Genomic DNA, 26,061 nt, shown 5'->3' with positions numbered 1-26,061 from the left:
AGCCAGTTGGCAGGCAAATGCTTTAAAATTGGGGATAGAATTAACCGAGGGCGGAATAGTTAAAACTGCGGAAGTTCTAAAAAAGGAGGGCGCCCATAAAAAACGGGCACGATCTCCTGGGTCCAAGCCGCCCCAATTGCAACCTAGTCCGTACGGACAAATGGCCGGCCTTGCCTTGACCGAGGGAGACGATGAGGATGACCCTGAAAATTGGCACTATAGGGGACGACCGACCGTTACACCGCCACTACGTCCGCCTCCACCTTACATTCCCAGGGTTCTGATTGTAGTTTAAACTGTTCTAAAACAAATGATGTTTCAGACAAAAAAACTCTTTATTCCTCTGGTGTGACCATGTTAGAAATTACATTAAAGATGTGTACATTCAAGCCCTTTATCCACTGCTCCCCTGCCACTATCACCAGCTCCACTGTCGCAAGGAGGTCCGGCGACTCGCACTCGTTCTAAAACCCATGCTAATCAATTCCCACAGATGAATCAAGAGTTAGTCCTGGGAAAAGAGGGGGCACTATGAGGTGGATTTCCCTGATTACCCAGGCGATTATCAGCCGCAGTGTCAGTTTCCCGTCCGGCAAGTTTCCAATATAGCATACAACCCTGCCAGGGGCCCAACAACCAGGCATTTCAAAATAATTATTATAATTAATAAATTAATCAAATTTGATACTACTGATTCAGTATTAATAAATTATACAATATAATACAGTCAAACAGTTGATTGATCAGTAACATTTCAATAATAGTATTTCAGCTCAAATTCATCGATTGGGGTTACAGTTGGAAGATAAATTGGGGTGGATCAAGTTTTTGATTTCTTTTTGGATATGTAATGCCAAATCTTTAACTTCTTTAGAGTTATTGGGAATGAAAGTACAACATTCTGCAATTTGCCATCTTCTGGATTGTACACAAAAGCTTGTTGAAAGGGTTAATTTTCTTGCAGAGACAAAAAGAGGCGTATAGCTTGGAATGATGCCATTCGCATCTCCAAACTTAAAAAAAAAATAATTGTCACTCAAATGGACTGGGAGTAAAAGTTGGATTGCTGCCAAATTCACGTTATCAAATGTCCTTGAATGATCTGTTCTTTTTAATCTGAGTTGTTTTGGTTTTTGTAAAACCAGCTTCCATTGTTTGAAGTTTTAATTTCCAGGCTAATTCTAAACATTTATTTTAAAATATCAAACACAATAACTTATTAAACATATAGGTTTTCTGTAGATGAATTCGTCGATTCTATTAAAGAAGGCACTACCAGCAAGATATGTTGGTTTCTTAAAATTAATAAAGCAATATTCAGAATAATGACAGTTCTCTTAAGTTGACAGTTCTTGACTATCCCTGTAGAATTCACTAGAGGCACTTATACAGAATCTTATTCGGCAACAAGTTTTGGTTCCATGTCACTCTCCTTGTAATACTCCAATACTAGCAGTCCCGAAGCCCGGCAAGCCAGATCAATATCGCCTCGTCCAAGATCTGCGCTCAATTAATGCCATTGTGCAACCCCCTCACACATTGGTCCCAAATCCAGCCCACATTTTAGCCCAAGTCCCAGCGGACGCTACAACATTTTCCCCAGTGGATCTCCAGCATACCTTTTTCGCCCTCCCCTTGCACCCGGATTCACAGTATCTCTTTGCCTTTACATATCAAAATCAACAACACACATGGACTAGGTTGCCTCAAGGATTTATACATTCGCCTACTCTTTTCTCCCGCTGTCTCCAACAAGAATTACAGCCCCTGGAATTAAAAGGGGGATCCACCCTCGTACAGTATGTTGACGATTTACTGATCGCAAGCCCGTCAGAACAAAGTTGTAAAGAAGATACGGCTCAATTATTAAATTACCTTTCAATTTTAGGATACGTTGTGTCACCCGCCAAAGTAGTAGTAGCCCAACCAACAGTCCGGTTTCTGGGTATCCTTTTATCCGCCGATGCACGGGCGCTATCACCAAGTCGAGTTCAGCCCATTTGTCAGTACCCTGAACCAACAACGGCCAAGGATGTCCGTAAATGGATCGGGATGGTTAATTATTGTCGGCAATGGATTCCGAATATCGCCCTAGATACCCGGCTATTGACCCCATACACCAATAACGCTGGAGAGTTCCAGTTAAGTACGGAAGCCAACGAGGCCTTCCATCAGCGACAAGACGCCTTAATGAGGGTGCCAGCACTAGGACGCCCCCTTTATGATCGACCTTTCCAACTTTATTGTACTGTTTTAGCCGGTTGTGCCACCACGGTACTTACCCAGAAACATGAGGATCGCCACCGTCCTATAGCTTATTACTCGTCTAAACTTGATCCAGTTGCACTCGGCTATCCTGGATGTACTCAGATTTTAGCCTCTATTTACAACAGTCTCCAGCCAGCGGCTAATCTCACTCTTCAGCAGGATATTGTTATTTATAGTTCACATTCAGTCACGGCTCGGTCAACTTCAGACTCAGCACCTAACTATGGCGCGTCAAAATAAATATGAGATTTATCTCCTCAATAACCCGAAACTTCAGTTCCGGCACTGCACTACTATTAACCCCGCTAGTTTCCTTTCCGACCCGCTTAACGCCACTGAGTCCCCGACTCATGACTGTCTCTCTCTCTTACAAGATGATGCGTCATTACGCAATGATCTCACCGATTCTCCAATATCAAATGCCGATCTGAACCTATTCACCGATGGTAGTTCATCCATCGGTGAAAGGGGGGATAGATTATCAGGGTATGCAATTGTTAACCAACAAGGAGAAACGCTTGAAGCAGCAGCATTCAAAATTCCCTTTTCCGCCCAACAGGCTGAACTTTTTGCACTCATTCGAGCCTGTGTATTAGGGAAAGATAAAATTGTAAATATCTACACTGATTCCCGATATGGCTTTGGGGGTCACACACGATTTTGGCCAATTATGGAAAAACAGGGGATTTCTGACGTCAGCGGGTACACAGATATCTCATAAACAATTAGTTACACGATTATTACAAGCTCGAATGCTTCCAAAACAGATTGCGGTTATAAAATGTGCAGCACATACAAATGGAAAAACTTTAGTGGATGTGGGCAATAGGCAGGCGGACCATCAGACTATTACCCATTGCCCTTTTTCAAATTCACGCTACACCCACAGGAAAAACTCGATTAAGCCCTGCTGAGATATTGTACGGAAGGCCTTTTCACACTCCCCGGGATCAGGACAAACCAAAAGATGTCAACATTCACCACATGACCACGGTAATGGCCAATTACGTTATAGCTCTAACAAAGGCTTTAAAGGGTCTCCACTCGCGAGTCCGAGCAGCCCGTGGGGAAGTACCCCCTTTATCCAGTACTGTCATCATTCACCCAGGCGAGTACGTTATGATCTGGAACTGGGTTCGGAAAGGGCTGGAGCCGCGATGGGAAGGACCGTTTCAGGTTCTCCTAACTACCCCCACAGCCATGAAAGTGGAAGGCCGAAATGCTTGGATTCACATTCACCATTGTAAGAGTGTAGCAATGCAATAGAGACTAACTCTTTTTCTTAATGTGGAGATTTCTGGCGTTGGACTGGGGTGAGCACAGTATGAAGTCTTACAACACCAGGTTAAAGTCCAACAGGTTTGTTTCGATGTCACTAGCTTTCGGAGCGCTGCTCAGGTGAATGAAGAGGTATGTTCCAGAAACATATATATAGACAAATTCAAAGATGCCAAACAATGCTTGGAATGCGACCATTTTCTTAAGTTCTAGGGGGACGATAAAGTTGAATTGTGGTCATGAATATCGTTCTTGTCGCACTGACCTTGGTCGGTCTCATAATCCTGGAAGGAGAAACTATACTTAAGGTCTGTCAGCCCCAGCGAAGGAGCCTTCACCAGCTTTGCCAAGGGGACACCATGCATTGCGCTAACCGAAACCTGCAAAGGATATCATGGACCATGATGCCCGTTGACCGATGTGCAGCTCAGTTCCTGCGGAAGGGCCAAAACCGGCCCTTGGATACGACACACCGGCATCGCCTATCCTGCGACCAGCATGCCTGCAAATGGGATTATGGATGCAGGCACAAAGACAGAACAATGCCGCTACAATGTGACTTACCGAAGCAACATTCTCGGGCTAAACGAGAGCTGCATGTGAACACTTATTTGTATATGTCTTATGTGTACGCAAAGGATATGAATGTTTCTAGCTGCTGGGTTTGTACCCATATTCCGACACATGCAAAAGGGGGAATCCCCCTCCGACCAATCCCTTTTAATCTGAACGAATCAATAGAGTGGTGGATCTATCAAAACCTTTCTCGTAACACCCCTAACGTAATAAATGCTGCCCACTTTAGATCCCTTGTGGGTTGGTATCAACCAAGTTATGACCGATCTCTTTCACCCCCATTTCTGACCCTCACTAATTCCTCAACAAGTAGGCTAGAGGGAACTTTTTGCATATACAGAAACTTGAAAGCGGGGACCTTTGTAGGCAACAGTCAATGTAACCGACCATGGCAAGTCAGGCATTCACCTAGTATCAAAACCATGACCCCGTACAATGGGATGTATTTTATTTGTGGCCACAAGGCTTACCCCTGGTTACCAGAGAATTGGACGGGATCCTGTTATTTGGGATACGTTGTTCCCTACGTGCACCATCTCACTAGTTTAAGGAATCACCCTCACCTGAAGCGGCAAAAGAGAGCAATAACCGAAATGCAGCGATTCTTTGGGATCCTGCTTCCCCCTATCGGGGTAGCTCTTGCAATAAAGGAAATAAGGAAGATAGCAAATATCCTGGAAGAGATAGCAAACGACACCACTGAAGCATTGACTGAGATAAATAATGAAATGGTGGCAATAAGAACCGTAGCCCTACAAAACCGAATGGCCCTCGATTACCTCCTTGCAAACAAAGGTGGGACTTGTGCCATGATAGGTTCGGAATGTTGCACCTACATCCCCGATAGTTCGGAGAACATCACCCACCTTGTGGATCATATCCGCACAGAGGTTAAGAAGCTGTATGAAATATCAAGAGATGGGTGGTTAGATTGGTTGTTTGCCGGATCATGGGGGTCTTACCTAGTGCATGGATTGATAATCCTGGTAGTTGTAATACTTGTAATAATGATGCTTAGCTTCCTGATGAAATGCTTGTGTAAAAGTGTCAGTGCAGCAGTGATTCCTCAACAATTAATGCAGCAACATGAAGTGCGCCTTGAAGAGTTAATGGATGTGGAAGAAAGTGCAGAGAAATGTAGAAAAATGATAGAGGTGCAGATCGAATGGGAAAGACTGAGACAAGTGGCTATTGATTAGAAGTTATCATGAAATGATAAAAGGGGGGAATGAGAGTTTGGCTGATGATCGATAAATGAGAATATGGCTCAAGCAGGCTCAAGCTAGAGAATGACGTAGTCTGGCGCTAGAATCAAACTTTAGGGGAAAAATAAAATGTTAGATAAAGCTTTGTGTGAAGGAATGCCAAGACAGGCTGAGGTCACTTGTTTTTGAACCAGACAATTTGCAGTAACGGCCTTGGGAATGGGTGCACTAGGCTTAAAGATAATTATAATTGAGGGGGGCTGAATTATAATTGACCTGAGAGGACAGATAGGAATGCGAGGGAGCTGCCCTCAGAAATGAGCCCAAAACTGTATAAGAACTGCTGTTAGATGTATTGACTTTGGCTTGCTATTGTGACTCTTGAGAGACACAGTGGTCCTAGCCCCGGCGCCGAGAAATAAACAGCTGTTAAAGTTACGAGGTGTTCGAATGATCATTTCATCCGGACTGGCTGCAAAAGAATCCTCATCTTCAGCAAATTTACTTCTTCAATTTATATAATCTGTAAAAGGTTGAGGCCCCAGCACTGATCTCTGCAGCACACCACTTATTACATGCTGTGAACCAGAAAAAGACCCATGTATGCAAATAAATTGGCTCTACCTGATTGCCCTGAATTTTTCCAAGTGCCCTGCTGTGACATGGCTTCTCACATTTTCCCCATGACAGATATTAGGCTAACTACCTTATAGTTTCCTGTTTTCTGACTCCCTCCCTTTTCAAAAAAAGCTATGCTTGCTATTTTCCAATCTAATTGAATCTTCCCCAAATCTAGGGAATTTTGGAAAATTAAAACCAACTATCTCATTAGCCACTTCTTTCAAGACCTTCGGGTGAAGTCCATCTGGACCGGGGATTTGTTAGCCCGTAGATCCAACAATTTGCTCAATACCACTTCCTTAGTGGTTGTAAATTTCCTGAGGTCCTTCCTGATGTTACTTGTGTTCTCTATAGAGGCAAAATGCTTGTTTAATTCATCTGCCAGAGTCCTACGTTCTATTACCAATTCCCCAGACGCACTTTCTACAGGACCAATGCTCACTTTGTTAACTCTTTTCTTATTTAAATATCTATAGAAACACTGACTGTCCATTTTCATATTCCGGTCTAGCTTTTTTCTGTCCTCTGGTCTAACGCTGACTTCATCTTTTTTTTTTAATCACAGCTGTTGGGCCCTTCTCTTGGAATTTTCCTTTCTCATTGGAATGTATCTATTCTGTGTGTATTCTGAAATATCCTTTTAAATGTCTGTTACTGAACATCTGTAGATCTATCCCTTAAGCATATTTACCAGTTCACTTTGGCTAGCTCTGCTTTCATGCCCTCATAATTATAATTGACCTGAGAGGACAGATAGGAATGCGAGGGAGCTGCCCTCAGAAATGAGCCCAAAACTGTATAAGAACTGCTGTTAGATGTATTGACTTTGGCTTGCTATTGTGACTCTTGAGAGACACAGTGGTCCTAGCCCCGGCGCCGAGAAATAAACAGCTGTTAAAGTTACGAGGTGTTCGAATGATCATTTCATCCGTCATGCCCTTATACAAATTTAAAATACTTATCTTGGACGATACTATACAGATCTACTAAACTTTGCAAAAAGATATCTCAACAATAAATTTGACCACTGTAAAAAACTGCAGGTCTGGAAACATCTGTGAAAAGGAAAAAATTAACATTTCAGGTTTATGATCCTTTGTCAGAACTAGAGATGTAGCAGTTTTTAAGCTCGGCACGGAAAGTGGGGAGGGGATGAAAGAACAAAAGAGAAGGTATACGGCATGCTTGCCTTCATCAGACGGGGCATTGAGTATAAACATTGGCAAATCCTGCTGCAGCTGTTTGAAACCTTAGTTAGGCCACTCTTGGAATACAGTGAATATAGTGTTCAAATCTTGTCGCCACGCTACCAGAAGGATGTGGAGGTTTTGGAGAGGGTACAAAAGAGGTTTACTAGAATGTTGCCTGCTATTTAGGGCATTAGCTATGAGGAGAGGTTGGGTAATTGGGTATTCTCACTGGAACGATGGAGGTTGAGGGGCGACCTGATAGAAGTCTACAGAATTATGAAGGGCATGGATGGAGTGGATAGTCAGAGGCTTTTTCCCAGGGCGAAAGAGTCAGTCACTACGGGACATAAGTTGAAGGTACGAGGGGCAAAGATTAGATGGAGCTTTTTGCACAGAGGGTGGTGGGTGCCTGGAACTCGCTGCCGGAGGAGGTGGTGGAAGGAGCTACGATAGTGACGTTTACGGATCCCAGAAGTGTAGAAGGTTTTAGGTTCGAAGGGCAGCATGGTCGGCACAGGCTTGGAGGGCCAAAGGGCCTGTTTCTGTGCTGCACATTTCTTTGTTCTTTATAGAACGATATAGAACAATTTACTAGTGTCCTTGGTGCACATTAATCAATTTCTCCATTAATTATTTTTTAAAAAAATATTTAAACATCTTTAAAGTTGCCTCTTAGTGCTATGCACCTTAAAGAAACAGCTTAATTTGAGGAGGCTGCTTGAAATCCCACAAATGGGCACAATTGGTGGAAACTAGCTCAGTGGGCAGGGCCATTTTCCAACATGCCTTTTTATAAATATGTAAAAATTTGTGAAAACTCAATTTGCGCTGACTATAACGTGCACGTGAAATTCCTCCATTTAAAAAAAATAATTGCTGGGATGTGAGCTTTGCTCATAAGGCAGCGTTGTTGCCCTTCCCTAATTGACCTTGAGAATGTATTGGTGAACTGCTTCTTGAAATGTTACAATTCAAATGATGTAGTACACCCACAGTGTTGTTAGGGAGGGAGTTCCTGGATTTTGACCCAGCGACACTGAAGGAACGATGTTATAGTTCCAAGTAGGCACGTGTGTGAATTCATAGAATCATAGATTTTACAGTGTAAAAAGAGGCCATTTGGCCCATCAAGACTGCACCGGCCCTTGGAAAGAGCACCCAACCTAAGCCCACACCTCCACCCTATCCCCGTAACCCAGCAAACCCTCCCAACCTTTTTGGACACTAAGGACAATTTAGCATGGCCAATCCACCTAAACTGCACATCTTTGGACTGTGAGAGGAAACCGGAGCACCCGCAGGAAACCCACGCACGGGGAGAACGTGCAGACTCCGTACAGACAGTGACCCAAGCAGGGAATCGAACCTGGGACCCTGGAGCTGTGAAGCAACGGTGCTAACCATGGTGCTACGGTGCTGCCCGGCTTGGAATTATTGGGGAACCTGGAGATGGTGCGGTTCCCCTACTCTTCCACATGACATGGGTTGAGAAAATGTTGTTGAAGGAGGCTTCGTGAGTTGCTCCAATGCATCTTGTATATTGTATACACCGCTACCACAGTGCGTCAGTGATGGAGGGAGTGAATGTGTACGGTGGTGGAGCTTTAAACTTAAAATGTCATACATAGATTCACCAATGCATTTCAACTTTTTTATTCTATACCTCTTGCCATAAATTCCAATAGTCCATTAGCTTTATTGTTTTATCTATTTGAAGAGTTCAAGAATAGAATACTGGAAATTTATAACTGCATTATATGACTGTTACTTATTTGCTGGCTCATAATAATAGTCACTTATTGTCACAAGTAGGCTTCAATGAAGTTACTGTGAAAAGCCCCGAGTCGCCACATTCCGGCACCTGTTCAGGGAGACTGGTACAGGAATTGAACCCATGCTGCTGGCCTTGTTCTGCATTACAAGCCAGCTGGTTAGCCCACTGTTTCTAGTTTCTAACCTATAATAACAAAACCAAAACACTGCAGGTGTTGGAAATCTGAAATAAAGACAGGGAGCAGGTCAGGTAGCTTCTGTGGAGAGAGAAACAGAGTGACTATTTCTCTCTTTGCGGGCGGGGCGGGGGGGGGGGGGGGGGGGGGGGGGGGCACGCGCGCGCGCAGGTTCAAATCCCATCGTGGCTGGTGGTGATATTGGAATTCAAGAAAAATAAATCTGGAATTAGAAGTCTAATGATGAACATGAAACCATTGCTGATTCTTATAATGTCCTCTAGGGAAGGAATTCTGGAGCTAAGGCTTGTTGCTCGTTTTAGCCTTAGTTTAATTGCTCTTGTTCTATCACCTTTGCTCTTGAGTCGCCAGGTATCTTTCTGATACCGCCACGTGGTTCAAGTCTGAGTAATGATCAATAATCCAACACACCGCTTAGTAAGAGTTAAATCAACGCACATTTATTATATACAGCAATCAATACTTATACATTAATTCTACTTCTAAGCTACTTCCTACAACTAACAGGCCAATACTTAACTTTGGAAATGGCCCACCAGGTCAGGGAAACGAATGGCCTTTCATATGGGTTCTGAGCCTGCGGGATTCAAAGCTGGTACAGGTCGATAGTCAGGAGTGCCTATCTCGTAGCGAGCGTTGGAGTAAGACTTACTATTTCTCGCGGCTGTTGCAGAGGGTCAGCAGAAGGGTCTCGAAGGGTGCGGAGAGGAGAAGAAGGGAAGAAGGGTCGATTTGAACTTGGCCCCTATTCTTATAGTCCCCAGGGGCTTCCCGCCTCTCGGGGCGGACCTTGTACCTGGTTCCAAGTGATTGGACTTGGTCCTAATCACTTGGTTCGATATTCTCCAATGCTGGAGCGATTCCTTGATCGAGTGGTGGTCGTTTACCTCTCTTTGTGTCAGCTCCTGCTGGCGCCGAAAAGTCTGGGGCGGCTTTGTGTTACTAATTTGTATCATATTGTTCCCGGGATTGCTACTTTATATGCAGATGGCTGGGGTGTTGTTATGTTGATGGCTGCAGGTATCGATTCGGTCTGGCTTCCCCAGAGGCGAATACACTGTTTTACCTGCAGCTGTCTGTTTGAGTCCTGTTGGCTGATTTTCCCATCAGCCTCTTCTGTTCGCCATTTTAAATCGGGGTTTGGCCATTCTAATCGGGAGTTAGCCATTTTACATGGCTACAGGCTCGATGCAGAGGCAGCGGGGAAGATTCAATGGGGGACCAGCGGACAGAAGGAAGCAGCATGTGAGTCCCACCTTCCAGACCAAGGCCCTGAGGCTCAGAGGATTGGACCCTCGGCTCAATCAAGTTCATCGGCACGGATAAACCTGAAGCAAGTGAGTGAAATCTTTTGACTTGCCGTTCATGACTAGGCAATTCCGAATTCTGACAGACACTAACTACATGTAGAGGTAACGACTTCTGGTGACTGGGATGTGCTGAGCGGAGCGGACGCATGACAGGTGGCTCTCCTCCTGAAAACTTGGAATCAAGCACTTTAAACTGAAAATAACTCACTAAAACCCAGGGAAATCACCCCCCATCCTCCTCTAACACCAACAAGACGAGCCATGACAAGCGGCAGCAATTCCAGAGGATGAAAAGGTGGCAGAGGTAACAACAAAAGCAGGGATAGGAAAGACGAGGAGATGGCGAGCACGAAGGGTAGCGGTACCCCCGCCACACCTGATGGGTGGGCCGCGAGGCCGCGCACAGAGCTCCCCCTCCGACCAGCAGATGGAGGGAATTCCTCACACAGAACCTCCAAGAATTCAAGGAGGCCGTTATGGTCAACATGAGGGCAATGATGAAGGTAGCTGTGGCAGAGGCACTGATCACCTTACAGACACCCCTAGAAAAGGCGGTGAGGCAGCTGGAGACACAAGATGCTACAGTGAAGGAGTTGGAGAAAGCCTTGATCAATCAGAGTGACCAGATAACCGCATTAGAAACAGAGTAGCAAGGTTGGTGGCGGAACAAGGGACGCCAAAGGGGAAGGTTGAGGACCAGGAAAATCGGTCGTAACGCCAGAACCTCCGCACAGTGGACCGACCGGAGGGGACCGAGAGCAGGAACCCCAGGGAGCACGTGGCTCAAATGTTGGGTAACCTGGTGGGTCCAGACAACTTCCCAAAGCCGACAGAAATAGACCGAACCCACAGGTCACTCTGGCTAAAACCCAAAGCCGGGGAACAGCCGAGGGAATCATTGCAAATCTGGGGCTGAACGGTGGCGCAGTAGGTTAGCCCTGATGCCTCACGGCGTCGAGGTCCCAGGTTCAATCCTGGGTCTGGGTCACTGTCCGTGTGGAGTATGCACATTCTCCCTGTGGTTGTGGGGGTTTCGCCCCACAACCCAAAGATGTGCAGGCTAGGTGGATTGGCTATGCTAAATTGCCCCTTAATTGGAAAAAATGAATTGGGTACTCTAAAATCTATTTAAAAAAAATATTATTGCAAATCTCCACCAGTACCAGGACCAGGAAAGAATGGACCAGGTAGCCAAAATCCTGCAACTGGGAAGGACACCCAATCCAGTGCTAACCACTGCGCCTCCATGCTGCCAGAATCCAAAGATCAAAAAAAGGGTCCTACAGAGGAAAAAGAGTACTAATCGGCGCCACTGTGACCACTTGCTGGGGAGGCCGATGAATGACGGGAGGCCGTTGGATACAGGGTGGCTCCCGTTAATTGTATGGAAATAGCGCTTAAGTGGTGATAATTGGTTTCTCGCCACGCTATGGTATGTTCCCGATTTCGCCTATGGGAGCAGGCCGGTTGCATTGCAAACTGTTTGGCGCCTGGCGAGGTTCTCGTTTGTGGCCTCTCTCACAATTCACCAGCCTCGTTTTGTTTAAGCGAGAGTGCAACAAGTCCGGAGGATCGGCCTAATATTTTTATTGAGATTTTAGCGATTGTTTAACAAAGTTTACAAAAAAAACATACATTTACATCATAGCAGGGGTAGCCGCCTTCCCCTCTCCCCCCCACCCCAATATTGAATAACTCCCCCTTCCCCCTAAACTATTTACGTGTTTCCTTGGCATCATGCTCTATATTACATATTTTCAGTGTTTTAATTATTTACATGTGTCGGCTCCAACAAAAAGAAGACAAGACGGGGCAGGCATTCCATGGGCGGCACTGTTGCACAGTGGTCAGCATTGTTGCTTCACAGCGCCAGGGTCCCGGGTTTGATTCCCACTTGGGTCACTGTCTGTGCAGAGTCTGCACATTCTCCCCGTGTCTGCGTGGGTTTCCACGGGGTGCTCCGGTTTCCTCCCACAAGTCCCGAAAGGCATGCTTGTTAGGTGAATTCGACATCCTGAATTATCCCTCAGCGTACCCGAACAGGTACTGGGGTATGGGGAATAAGGAATTTTCACAGTAACTTCATTTCTGTGTTAATGTAAACCTACGAGTGACACTAATAAAGATCATTATTACGTGAGGGCTTTGGACATATACTGACTTGACCCGTTGCCGGTTTTCTTTGCCCGTTTCCATTGGTGGGGGTTGGGGGGCTCCAGCCCTCCACGTACAGGGTTGGGAACATCTGAAGATGCTGGTTCCCTTCTGGGCTGGCTTTTTTTTTTAAAAACAATATTTTAATTGGATTTTTAACATATTATAACAAAGGAGGAACGTTTACACAGTTATAAAGGGCTCGGAGAATCGCACCCAAGGTGTCCCTGTATGCCGACGACCATTTGTAGTATATTTCTTTTTTAAAAAATATATTTATTAAAGTTTTTTAACACAAATTTTTCTCCCTTACAAACAATAACCCCCCCCCCCCCCGTAACAAAAAAAAACAAGAAATCGCGCAGAGCAAGATATATACATGGCAAAATGATATATTTACACAGCTTTGTACACTGGCCCTCACCCGTACGTGCCCGTTTCCCCATCCCTTCATGTTATCTCTTGCTCATCCACCCTCCCAGGCAGTCCCCCCTGTAGTATATTTCTAATGTGGATCCCACGGTGGGGTGTATAATGGGGCTGCTCAACAGGTTTGGGCATTTTCGGGATATAAACTGAATTTGGAAAAGAGTGAGTGCTTTTTGGTTTCTTCTCCGGGAGCGGGTGCTGGCTTGGGTGATTGTCGTTTTGTGTGGCAATACTCACTTTAGGTACTTGGGGGTGCAGGAGGCTCGAGACTGGGCCCGCACTCTAAATTGAATTTTACAAGCTGGTGGGTAGGGTCAAGGCAGAGTTGTTGTAATGGGATAACCTCCCCTTATCATTGGTAGATCGGGTGCAGGCGGTAAAGATAAATATCTTGCCGCAGTTTTTATTTTATTCCAGTTCTTACCGGTCTTTTTGCCGAAGGTGTTTTTTATGGGGGCGGAATGGTTGATTTTGGGGCAGGTAAGGTAGCGAGGATTTGGAAGACAGTGCTTCAGAGAGGCCAGTCAGAGGTTTTGGCTCTTCCAAATCAGTTGTATTACTATTGGGCGGTGAATGCCGAGAAGGTGCGGGGCTGGGGTAGAGAGCCGGAAAAATGTGGGTGAGGATGGAGGCAGACTCTTGAAGGGGGTCGGAGTTGCGGGTGCTGACAATGGTGTCGCTCCTGTTCGCCCCAGATAAATACTCGGGTTGACCGGTGGTGGCCACGCTGAAGATATGGAGACAATTTTGGCAGCACATTAAGTTGGGGGTGGGGTCGAAGTTGATGCCAGCCCGAGAGAATCATGTGTTTGAGCCGGCCAGATTGGATGCTAGGTTTCGGTGGTGGAAAGAGCGGGGGGAGATGGAAATGAAGGACTTATTTTTTGGAAGTTTGCAAGTTTGAAGGAGTTGACGGAGAAGTTTGGGATTTCACAGGGGGAGGCTTTAGGTAGATGTAGGTGCGGGATTTTTAAAAAAAGGTTTTCCTGATGTTTTGGAACATCGCCATCCTCGTTGTTGGAGGGGGTGTTGTCGGTGATGGGGTTGGAAGGGGGGAGCCATCTCGCCGATTTATGGGAAGATTTTGGAGAAGGATATGGTTTCGCAGGAGGGGTTTAAGGTCAAGTGGGAGGAGGAGCTAGCGTGGCGCTTGAGGAGGGGTTGTACTGTGAGGTGTTGTTGAGGGTGAATGTGTCAACCTCATGCGCGAGGCTTGGGTTAATACAGTTAAAGGTGGTGCACAGGACAAACCTGGCGAGGTCGAGGATGAGCCGGTTGTTTGAGGGGATAGAGGACACTTGTGAGTGGTGTGGGAGAGGTTCAGCCAATCATGTACATATGTTCTGGTCCTGCCGGAAGTAGGAGAAATTTTGAAGGTCGTTTTTCAGCATCATGTCGGTGATATTGCATGTGGATTTGGAGCCCAGGGCATTATTTAGGGTATTGGACTTGCCAGAGCTGCAGACGGGAGCGAATGCTTTAGGTTTTGCCTCGCTGATGGCTTGCAGATCGGCCCTGTTCGGATGGCGGTCAGCTTCTCTGCCCTCTGTCTCAGTGTGGCTTGGGAACTTGATGGAGTTCCTGCATTTGGAGAAGGTTAAGTTTGCTGTTCCAACCCCATCAGGGGCCAAGCACTATGTTGTATTTGATTCCCCTCCTACACCATGGAATATGAACTTCCCCAGTAATTGATGGGCAGAGCCTCCATCTGACAGGAAGGTGCTTCACAGTATATCAACCCCAGGTCGGAAACGGTGTCCCTTCGGGGTGAGGAGTTGTCATGCTTTTGGTTATTGTGTATAGTGTAAATAAACCTTGTACTTATCCAGCCTATCATGCGTTCCATGAAGTCTCTTCCTTTGGCTACTACAGGGGCATTGCAGGGGTTCCATAAGAGATGGGGTCTGTTTATTCTACACTTTGATGAGTAGCTGCTAAGGGGAGAGGATGGTTGCAGGGTGGGTAGGGATGGGGGGGTTTCTTTGAGTCATTGGGGCATTGGTTGGTGGAGTGGGTGGGGGGGGGGGGGGTGATTCTGTAATTCATTTTTTAATAAATTTAGTGTACCCAATTCATTTTTTCCAATTTAAGGGGTAATTTAGCGTTGCCAATCCACCTTACCTGCACATCGTTGGGTTGTGGGGGCGAAACCCACGCAAACTCGGGGAGAATGTGCAAACTCCTCATGGACAGTAACCCTGAGCCGGGATCTAATCTGTGACCTCGGCGCTATGAGGCAGCAATGCTAACCACTGTGCTGCCCGGATTCTGTTATTCTTGATATTTTGCTTTGTTTTTATGTGTAAAATGTTAAAAACCGATTAAAAATACTAATTTAGCATATTCTCTTTGGAGAAAGAGGGGACATCCAAAGCTCAAGTTCCCTGGATGACAAAACCCCGGCGCCGGAGAATTCAGCAGCCGGCGTCGGGGCGGGATTCACGCCGCCCCCCGGCGATTCTCCGACCCGGCGGGGGGGGGGGGGGGGTCAGAGAATCCCGCCCAATATATTTAGATTATTGGCATGTGTACTGAGGTTCTGTGTATAGTCCAGGCAGATCGCTCCATACATGAAAACATAGAACATGTGATAAATACACAATATAAATATATAAATAAAGACATTGGGTGCTGCAAATGGAATATAGTGCTGCAACTGTAGAGAAGATACGTAGAAAGTTCAGTCCATAAGAGGGCCATTCGGGAGTCTGGCAACAATGGGGTATAAGTTGTTTTTGAATCTATTGGTGTGTGCTCTCAAACATTTGTATCTTCTGCCTGATGGAAGAGGTTGGAAGAGAGAATAACCTTGGTGGGAAAGGTCTTTGATTATGCTGCCCGCTTTCCCAAGGCAGTTTAAGAGAAAAAAATAATCTGTTGCCTGTTGTGTTGGGTGCTCTGCTACACATACGAACCAACACGGTTGCGGAAGGTACAACTCAGTTTTATTCCTAACAATATTAACATCTGTAAACTGGTTACTGTGGTTTGTTCATTACCCTCTAATCTGTGGACCCAGCCCTATCACTATCTTGGAGAGGCACTCAGTACATGATGAATGTCTGAGTGGCTTGCTGTGAGCTCTGTGCCCCGAGCTGTCTCCTGCTGGAATGAGCGGGAAGTGTCGTGTTCCCCGTTTTCTCGTGTGTCTGCTCTTGCTTGTGATTGGCTGTGATGTTGCGTGTGTATTGATTGCTCCATTGATCTGTCCATCAGTGTGTATGTGTGTTTGCACCATGATGTTTATCTGAATATCATGACATCCCCCCTTTTTTACAAGAATATGTGCCCACGTGGTAATAAATATAGATGTGTACTGAGTGCAGCTGAATGTGTGTGTGTGCAATATCTACAACATGTACATGAGGCTAAACTATATACATAGGAAGGTGTCAGGTGCAGCATAGCAACGAGGTTGTACCATAAACTAAACAAGTGTAAACATCAAGCATCAAAACGAACTCCTGTAACGACAAAAGAGAAACTTATTAACATTGTGGCATAAAACTTTAGTGAGTCCAATGTTCAAACAGGCTCATAAGTCTAGCCTAGTAGGTGGGCGACGAATTCGGGTTGACCGCCTCAAGGGTGGGTCAGGATCCACCGGCTGAGGAATGGGCCTGGCCACAGGCAACAGAGGAATGGACATGGCGGCAGGAAGCTCCACGAACTCGACATCAGGAACAACAGGAGGGTGTGGCACCGGTGTATGCTCACGTAGCGAGCGCGGAAGCAATCGAAGAGCCCGGCGATTGCGCCGGCGAATGGAGCCATCAGGCATGCGAACCAGGAACAAGCGGGGAGCCATGCGTTGGAGAACTTCGGCAGTTGCCGACCAGCCACCCTCTGGTAGGTGGATGCGGACGTTGTCTCCAGGCGCCAAGGCAGGAAGATCAGTTGCCTGAGTGTCATGTGCCACCTTCTGCTGAGCACGCTGCTGTCGCATCCTTTGCAGTACTGGAACATGGTCGGGTGTAGGGACAAGAATGGATGGCACAGTGGTCCTGAGGGCGCGACCCATCAACAGCTGGGCTGGTGAGAGGCCAGTGGCTAGTGGGCCCAAGCGATAGGCCAGCAGGGCTAAGCAGAAATCCGATCCGGCATCAGCAGCCTTGCAGAGGAGCCGCTTAACGATGTGAACGCCCTTTTCCACCTTGCCATTTGACTGGGGATGCAGAGGGCTGGACGTCACGTGTGTGAAGCCATACGAAGCAGCAAAAGACGACCATTCTTGGCTTGCAAAACAGGGCCCATTGTCTGTCCGACATGACAGTAATCGGAATGCCATTGCGAGCAAAGGTGTCTTTGCATGCCCTGATGACAGCGGACGATGTCAAATCGTGCAGGTGTATGAGGATAGTTTGCAAAGTAATCTATGATGATTACATAGTCCCTGCCAAGCGCATGAAATAGGTCCACACCCACCTTCGCCCAGGGGGACGTCACCAACTCATGGGGCTGAAGCGTCTCAGGGGGTTGCGCCGGCTGAAACCTTTGGCAGGTGGGGCAGTTGAGCACCATGTTGGCAATGTCATCGCTGATGCCCGGCCAGTATACAGCTTCTCGGGCCCTCCGCCTGCACTTCTCAACCCCCAGATGGCCTTTGTGTAGTTGGTAGAGGACCAGCTTTTGCATGCTGTGTGGAACCACAATCCGGTCCAGCTTTAGGACACCGTCAATGACGGCCAAGTCGTCCCGGACATTGTAGAATTGTGGGCACTGTCCTTTGAGCCACCCTCCCGTCATGTGGCACATCACACGTTGTAGAAGGGGGTCAGCCGCAGTCTCCCGGCGAATACAGGCCAGACTTGAATCATCAGCTGGCAGATTGGCCGATGTGAAGGCCACATGCGCTTCGACCTGACAGACGAACCCCTCCGAATCGGGCGGTGTGCTCACTGCTCTGGATAGGGCGTCCGCAATGATAAGGTCCTTTCCCGGGGTGTAGACCAGTTGGAAGTCGTACCTCTGGAGCTTGAGCAGGATGCGCTGGAGGAGAGGGGTCATCTCGTTTAGGTCCTTATGTATTATGCTGACCAGTGGACGATGGTCGGTTTCCACGGTAAACCGGGGGAGACCATACATGTAGTCGTGGAACTTATCTATTCCGGTTAACAAACCCAGGCACTCCTTCTCGATCTGCGCATGGCGCTGTTCTGTGGGGGTCATGGCCCGCGAGGCATAGGCGACCGGGGCCCATGATGCAGTTTCATCCCGTTGCAGGAGTACCGCCCCAATGCCGGACTGGCTGGCATCAGTCGAGATCTTCGCATTCCGAGAGGTGTTGAAGAATGCCAATACCGGGGCTGTGGTGAGCTTAATTTTGAGCTCCTCCCATTCCTTCTGGTGTGCGGGCAGCCACTGGAACTCCGTGGACTTCTTTACTAGGTGGCGAAGAGCCATTGTGTGGGAGGCAAGGTTGGGAATGAACTTCCCCAGGAGGTTGACCATGCCTAGAAAGCGTAGCACTGCTTTCTTGTCTGCCGGCTGCGGCATGGCTGTAATGGCGCTCACTTTGTCTGCATCCGGACGCACTCCTGACCGGGATATATGGTCCCCCAGAAACTTTAGCTCAGTTTGGCCAAAGGAACACTTGGCTAGGTTGAGGCGCAGGCCGTGTTCCCGTATCCGCGTGAAGACACGCTGGAGACGACTGATGTGCTTCTGTGGTGTGGTGGACCAGATGATGACGTCGTCAACATAGACGCGCACCCCTTCGATGCCCTCCATAATCTGTTCCATGATTCTGTGAAAAACCTCGGATGCCGAGATGCCAAACGGCATTCTGTTGTAGCAGAACCTGGCGAAAGGAGTGTTGAAGGTGCACAGCTTCCTGCTGGACTGATCCAGTTGGATCTGCCAAAAACCCTTCGAGGAATCGAGCTTCGTGAAAATTTTAGCCCGGGCCATTTTGCTCATGATCTCCTCCCTTTTGGGTATGGGGTAGTGTTCCGACATGATGTTTTTGTTCAAGTCTTTCGGTTAGATGTAGATCCAGAGTTCACCAGAGGGCTTTTTTACTCACACCACGGAGCTGACCCATGGCGTGGGCTTTGTGACCCAGGATAGCACTCCTTGGTCCTGGAGATCCTGCAGCTGCTGCTTGAGGCGGTCTCTGAGTGGTGCTGGGACTCTACGAGGTGCGTGAATGACCGGGGTGGCATCCGGTTTGAGCCGTATTCTGTAGGTGTAGGGCTGTGTGCCCATGCCTTCGAATGCCTCCTGGTTGTGGGCGAGGTGTGAGTGGAGCTGTGCCCTAAATTCAGCATCCGGGAAGTCTGACGTGCCTTCTGGAGACAGAGCGTGTACCCGCTGAATGAGGTGGAGAACCTTGCACGCCTGTGCACCTAGCAGGGAGTCCTTTGATGATCCAACAATCTCGAAGGACAGTGTGGCTGTGTACACATTGTGCGTCACCTGGAGCTGGCAGGATCCCATGGCTGGGATAACGTTTCCGTTGTAGTCAACCATCTTACAACGGGATGGCCTAATTGGTGGTCTGACCTTCAAGGCGTAGAAGGCTGACCATGCTATCAGGTTGGCAGAGGCACCAGTGACTAAACGGAATGTGATTGGTGATCAGTTGACCGTTAGGGTGGCACACCATTCATCACCCGGATTGACTGTTCACTGGCATCGGCTGGTGGGTCCTGCTTCCGGAGACATCCGGTTCCTGTCGATGACCGCAACACGGAAGGCTTCCCGGTCGTCTGCATCGCTGGTCTGTATATCGTCCGGGTATGACAAGGAGTATGGAGGCAGAATGGTTTGCACGTCCCTGCGAGGCTGTCGGAAGTGGGGAGCGTTGGCAGGTTGAGCTGCTCGACAGCAGGCAGCGTAGTGGCCCATCTTGCCACAGCGGAGGCATTGTCGGTTCTTTGCTGGACATTGCCGCTTTAAATGTGTGGATCCACTGTTGCCGCACGTCGTGACGTCATGGCATTCGTTGCGCAATCGCGCATGCACAGTTCGGTCCTGCGTAGAGCGCACCTGTGCGTCACGTCCCTCTGCGTCGACGTCTCTTTTGGCGCGTACAAGCGCGGGAGGCCGTGAAAAGCGTGCAAAATGGCCGCCCTCGTCCGGGCCGCGGGCCGGGAGGAACTCGATGGACTGAACCCGCTCGGCATCGTAGGACCCCTGCCTTGCCGATTCGGCCACGTAGAATTGGGAGTAGCGGCTGGTTGCGTTTTCATGGAGGACGCAGGCTTCGATGGCGGTGGCTAGGGTGAGGCTTTTAATCTTGAGGAGCTGCTGGCGTAGGGTGCCCGAGGTGGCTCCAAAAACTATCTGGTCCCGAATCATGGAATCGGAGGTGGCCTCGTAACCGCAGGACTGCGCGAGGATACGGAGGTGTGTTAGGAAAGATTGAAAAGGCTCATCCTTACCCTGCAGGCGCTGCTGGAAGAGGTACCTCTCGAAGCTCTCATTTACCTCTACGCTGAAGTGCTGCTTGAGTTTGAGAAGGACCGTCTTGTACTTCGTCTGGTCCTCACCTTCCGCGAACACCAGGGAGTTGTAGATGTTGATGGCGTGTTGCCCTGCCGTGGAGAGGAGGGCGATTTTCCTGTTGTCCGAAGCATTCTCCCTTTCTGTGGCTTCTAGGAAGAACTGGAAGCGCCGTTTGAACAACTTCCAGTTAACACCGAGGTTTCCAGCGATTTGGAGAGGCTGCGGCAGGCTGATGGTGTCCATGGCGCAGGATGGCGGATTCCTTAAGATATGTAGGTAGGTCTCACAGCTACTGGGTTCCAATCCTGGTACTATGTTGTGTTGGGTGCTCTGCTACACAGACGAACCAACACAGTTGCAGAAGGTACAACTCAGTTTTATTACTAACTATATTAACATCTGTAAACGGGTTACTGTGGTTTGTTCATTACCCTCTAATCTGTGGTCCCAGCCCTAACACTATCTTGGAGAGGCACTCAGTCCATGGTGAATATCTGAGTGGCTTGCTGTGAGCTCTGCACCCTGAGCTGTCTCCTGCTGGAATGAGTGGGAAGTGTCATGTTCCCGCTTTATAGTGCGTGTGCCCTTGCTTGTGATTGGCTGTGATGTTGCGAGTGTATTGATTGGTCCGTTGATCTGTCCATCAGTGTGTAAGTGTGTTTGCAGCATGATGTTTATCTGAATATCATGACATTGCCCTCTAAGAATGGGAGACAATTTGGGCCAGTGGGATGGTGACTGGCAGGTCACATGGTGCAATTTACGTGATTCCCTCCCTTCAAACATGTGGAGTACGTCCACAAAATCCAACCTGGTAACCCTGCTTCTCTCTCCACAGGTGCTGACCTGTTGAGTATTTCCAGCATTTTCTGTTTTTGTTTCTGATTTCCAGCATCTGCAGGACTTTACTTCTGTGCTTAATGCTTATTGGGCTAATATGCTGGGGCTGGGGGGACTGTATTGAAGCCATTGCTTTTAGGATTCTGCCAGTAAAGTTCTTATGATACTCTTGATTTATCACATCAAATCGCTGCCCTGCACAACTGCCACCAGTACACGATCGTAGCGTTAAGTAGTTCCAAATGTTTTCTGTAGACACAATGCAAGTTAGGGATTCCCACAGACTGATATTTTAGATTGTTCGGGGCACAAATATCCCCGTCACGTTTTACAATCGTTTTGCGAAGTGAAATTGTGCTCAGATAAATCCAGCACGGGCAGTTTTATCCTTATTTCTAATATATGTTGCAAGGGTGTGACTGAAAGCCTAGGCCGGTTACCAAAGACAGATGGGGGTTAATTGAAGGGAAACAAGAAAGTGTACATCCATACCTATATCAATTAAAGCGAGTGCCTGGGTGGACAGGAAGCCGAGCTGCTCTGAGGGAGGCAGCCGTGCGGCGCGTGGTGCAGTCTGGGAGCTCTGCCCGTTGGCGTCCGCTGCGTGTCTCGCGGACTGGGAGCCGCTGGGGTTGGGGCAGCGCGAGCGGCCGACTGGACACTGGGATCGTGCGCGCGGCGGCCGAAGAAAAAAAAAAACCGCCGCTCAGCACCGGCCCTTCACCGCAGACGGGCTGCACTCGGCGGCCCAAGCCGGCCCGGCCTCTCCGCTCGCAACTTTTCCCAATTCATCCGGCGCCGGAGTTTGACTGGCAAAGAGAAAGGAAGGGGGGCGGGGGTAAGCAGGAAAAAAAAAAGGTTCTCGCGGGAAAGGAACCCGCTCTCCCAACCCCCCCCCCCTCCTTCCCCACGGCCAGCGCTCGGATCAGCCACCCCTCCCCCTCTCACACACACAATGTCCGGCGAGAGGAACAGGCGCTCGCTGGCTTTCCGCACCGGGGTCACCGCCAAGATCGAACCCGAACTCGGGCCGCCCAACAACAACAGCAGCAGCGAGGCTTCGAATGGGGCCTTCTCCTCGGTCAGTCCGAACAAACTGGCTGCCCTTCCTGAACTGGACGGCGCCCAGGCCGAGGCCGCGCCTGCTCCCGCCCCGGAGGAGGACTGGGTTGAGACGGTGGTGGTGGACGATGAGTACCCGGAGCAAGAGGTCTCGGTGCGTGTGGTCGACGGCGGCTCCATCAGCAGCAACGAGTCCGAAGAGGAGGAGGAGGTGCCGGCCGAAGAGGAGGAAGGGACAGAGGGGCCCGGGAGTGAGAAGCGAGCCGTGACCTCCGTGGAAGGATCCGCAGCCAAAGTTGAACCAGCCGCCTTGGAGGAAGAGGAGGAAAACAGCGGCTGCAGTCGGAGAGGAGTGGGGCTGACTCTGCTCGGGCGGCCCCAGTCCTTACTGTTGCCGCAAAAGCGCACTTTCCAGAGGTCGTGGCTGCAGGAGTTCCCGTGGCTTCAGTATGAGCAGGAGACGGGCCTCATGTACTGCTCCTGGTGCCTGCGGGCCAACAGCGGCCTGGGGAGCAACAATAACCGCAACAAGTTCGTGAAAGGAAGTCGCAATTACAGAAGAACCACGTTGCTACGGCATCACCTTTACAGCGAGCACCGGGAGAATGACCCGTCGGCTGCAGCCTGCATGGAGGTGAGAGTGGCTATAAATTAAACTGCAAAAGGCAGTCTCGGCTTCCTGTCCGTGTGGGGGTGGTGTTAAGTAACCATTGCTGATCCTGCCTTCGTTTCGATTGCTGTGACTCCATTTACTTCAAGATTTAAAGCCCTGATTATATTAGTGGCTCTTTAGGTTACTCGAATCTACGATAAGCGTTATAGTTTTAAGTTGTCATCCTCTGGTGCTCTCTCTCGCTCAGTTCCATCCCCCAAGACCCTTAATCCATTTACACAACAGATTGAATTTAGTTTGGATCTATTGATCGGAACGGAATTTGATCTCGTACCATGTTTATATGGCACCGTGTCCCATGGATCGGAACATAACACCGGGGGATCACATTACTGTCCAGTACACCCTTGTATTTGGAAAGGGGACGGGAGACCTGGGCAGCAACAGAAAAAGCACCAGATCTTCCACGTTTTGTGAGTCAACTTTCTCCCCCCCCCCCCCCCCCCCCACTTTTTTTGTTGCCCTCGCACAGCTCTAATACCGTCTGGTTTGAAAATTGATTTTACAGTAGTATAGATTGTAATGTGAGTTGGTCAATACTTAACTCGGTAAATCAAAATTGACTCCGTTTTTCTTTTGAATCAAAGACGATGTTCTGTACGTTTGTGAGATGAAGTACTACATATACACAGTTCTTACTTTAAAACCGTTGTCGAAACATTGAAAATCGAATTTTTCAAAAGAAAATGTAGATGCTCAAAATCAAGAACTGAAAATGCTGGAATGCAGCAAGTTCTGCTCTGGAGAAGATTTGTTACCAGATCAACTGTAAACCCTTGAATAGGATTTTGCAAAATGCTGTTTTCAAAGCTGTACAAAGTTGACTGGGGAATTGTTACCAACTAATCTGGATTAATCGTCAAAGTTGTAAAACTTAATTATAGATATGATTCTGCAATTTGCTCCTAGGTTCCAAATTAAACCTACCAAGTGTAACCACTAGTGACATTGAACTGAGCCAATTTCGATGATCGGGAAACCATCAGACAGGGATAATGTCTTCTTGCAGTGCATTCTCATATAATTTGCAGAATTATACCAATGCGTGCATTCGTTTCATTCTGCAGTTGAAGCCTGATAATGGAGACACACTAATTTCTAGAAGGTTTTAAAAATGCAAGTTTCAGAGAAAAGTGTTCAATAACACTTCCTATTGCTATAGCAAGTAAAGTCACCATAGTCCCAGATGACCATACAGTCAGCTTTCCCCTGAGGGGGAGAGCTGACGGGTAATTTAACCTGAGGATCACCACAGGCGAGGGACAAGTTTGAGAAGGTGAGCCTTCATTAATAGCCTCTGTTATAACCTAAATTTAAGATTGGTCTATTCAAATCCAGATTTTAAGCAATTCAACCAGTGATAATTTTTTAGATTTGGATTTGAATAATACCAAATCCACTCGAATGTGGGTTATAGCAGCAAGTTATTTGTGCTACTGGTTTCATAACTAGGTTGGAGAAATCAAGAGCAGAAATACAGTTGTTGATAACTGCCAGGCTTAAAAATTAGTGTTCTGTAACAAAACATACTGGGATATTTAATGTTGTTGGACAAATTATATAAAATCCTCTTTAGAATATGCCTCTTGCTGCAACATGCCTTTTTACAACTCCCAAAGACAGCATTATGGAGAGGGTAATTTGAAAAGGCACAGCTGCCTTGTGAAAGGTATTGTATCAGCCTAGAAGAACAGTCTGTCTCAAATTACTGTAATTGCATCTGCTGCAGATGAGCCCACTGTCACTCATTTACTTATTATCTCAAAGTCTTGTTTTCAATTTCATTTTTTTCAATTCATTCAGTTTCCCTCTTTGGTTTTGTAACATCACAGGTGGAGGGTACAGTCAGGATGAAGTTCATAGAAAAAATATTTATTAGCGGCATAGAAGTCAACCCTGTGATTATTTCAAGATGAAAATCGAATAAGAGCATAATCTATATAGAATGACATCGTTGGGGTTTCTAAAGATTTTAATAGAATCAATGGACTCCGAGAACTTTAGCAACTTTGTGATTTGAACCTCAGGATTGTACAGCATTGCAGCTACACGTCCTGTGTTATGATCTATTACAATACTTTAATGCAATTAAATCTGTCTTGCAATTTCTTTTTGCATTCAATTCGTTTTCACGTCGGCTGAATGGATGGAGCCTGTGCCAAGCTTTGATGAAAATACTATAGAATTGTGCAGGTTTAGAGGAATTGTTGCCATGTTTTCATTATGCATCTGTGTGAAGTATTTCTTTTGACAGCTGAGTAAGTATTGTTAACTCGGGTGTACGGTTTTAAAATTTAACTTCTATTAATTTTTGATATTTTAATAAGGAGGTAGCCAGATTACTCTAGATTTAGACCTTTCCGAGATCCGGAGATCAATTGTCTTCGACGCAGTTTCATTTCAGTTTCAAAGCTGTGCACTAAGCATTTACTTTGCAAATGTAAACCATCTTTGATCACTGAAACTCTGCTTTTTTTAAAAAGCAATGTGGCAAGTGTTTTTTTAAGGAAACGTATTCCCAAGAGATTCTTTTAACTATGTTTTTTCAACAAATTGTGAGTTTTTTTTTGTTTTGGGGATCTATTGGTTTAGTTTTAGAGTAGCCAATTATTTTTCTTTTCCAATAAGTGGCAATTTAGCACGTCCAATCCACCTAACCAGCACATCTTTGGGTTGTGGGGATGAAACCCACACAGACACTGGGAGAATGTGCAAACTCCACACGGACAGTGACCCAGGGCTGGGATTCGAACCTGGGTCCTCAGCACCGCAGTTCCAGTGCTAAACACTGCACCATAGGTTGTTTTAAATAAAACCTTTTTTCCTTTAAATGCGGTGTCCTAAATGGAACTGATCCAGCTAGACTTCAGTTTTCCATTGTCAAAGCTAAACCCCTTTAGAATTTATTGTAGCAGTGTTACTAGAAAATATTTAAATTAAATATTGATCCTCCGCTAACATTTGTGAGCTATTTTTGAATTGAATTTATGCCACAATGAAAATCACAAAAATGATGGGTACAAATTGGTCTTACCA

General features: G+C 47.2%; 1 protein-coding gene and 1 long non-coding RNA gene across 2 annotated transcripts in view; one reads left to right on the top strand and one right to left on the bottom strand.

The window, feature by feature from the left end:
• Positions 1-21,911, bottom strand: part of LOC140385386 (uncharacterized) — a 222,477-nt gene extending 200,566 nt beyond the window's left edge. The window contains exon 1 of the long non-coding RNA XR_011933350.1: positions 21,783-21,911. This is a non-coding gene — a long non-coding RNA (uncharacterized lncRNA). The remainder of the gene's footprint in view (positions 1-21,782) is intronic.
• Positions 21,912-21,979: 68 nt separating this feature from the next.
• zbtb10 (zinc finger and BTB domain containing 10) overlaps positions 21,980-26,061 on the top strand; it is a 142,073-nt gene continuing 137,991 nt past the window's right edge. Inside the window, exon 1 of the mRNA XM_072467495.1 lies at positions 21,980-22,986. Coding sequence (XP_072323596.1) covers positions 22,246-22,986 — 741 coding nt within the window. The 5' untranslated portion in view covers positions 21,980-22,245. The remainder of the gene's footprint in view (positions 22,987-26,061) is intronic.

Source organism: Scyliorhinus torazame, chromosome 11 (assembly GCF_047496885.1).
Source record: "Scyliorhinus torazame isolate Kashiwa2021f chromosome 11, sScyTor2.1, whole genome shotgun sequence".
In the NCBI taxonomy this organism is placed as follows: Eukaryota; Metazoa; Chordata; class Chondrichthyes; order Carcharhiniformes; family Scyliorhinidae; genus Scyliorhinus; species Scyliorhinus torazame.
This window is presented reverse-complemented; position numbering and strand designations above follow the sequence as displayed.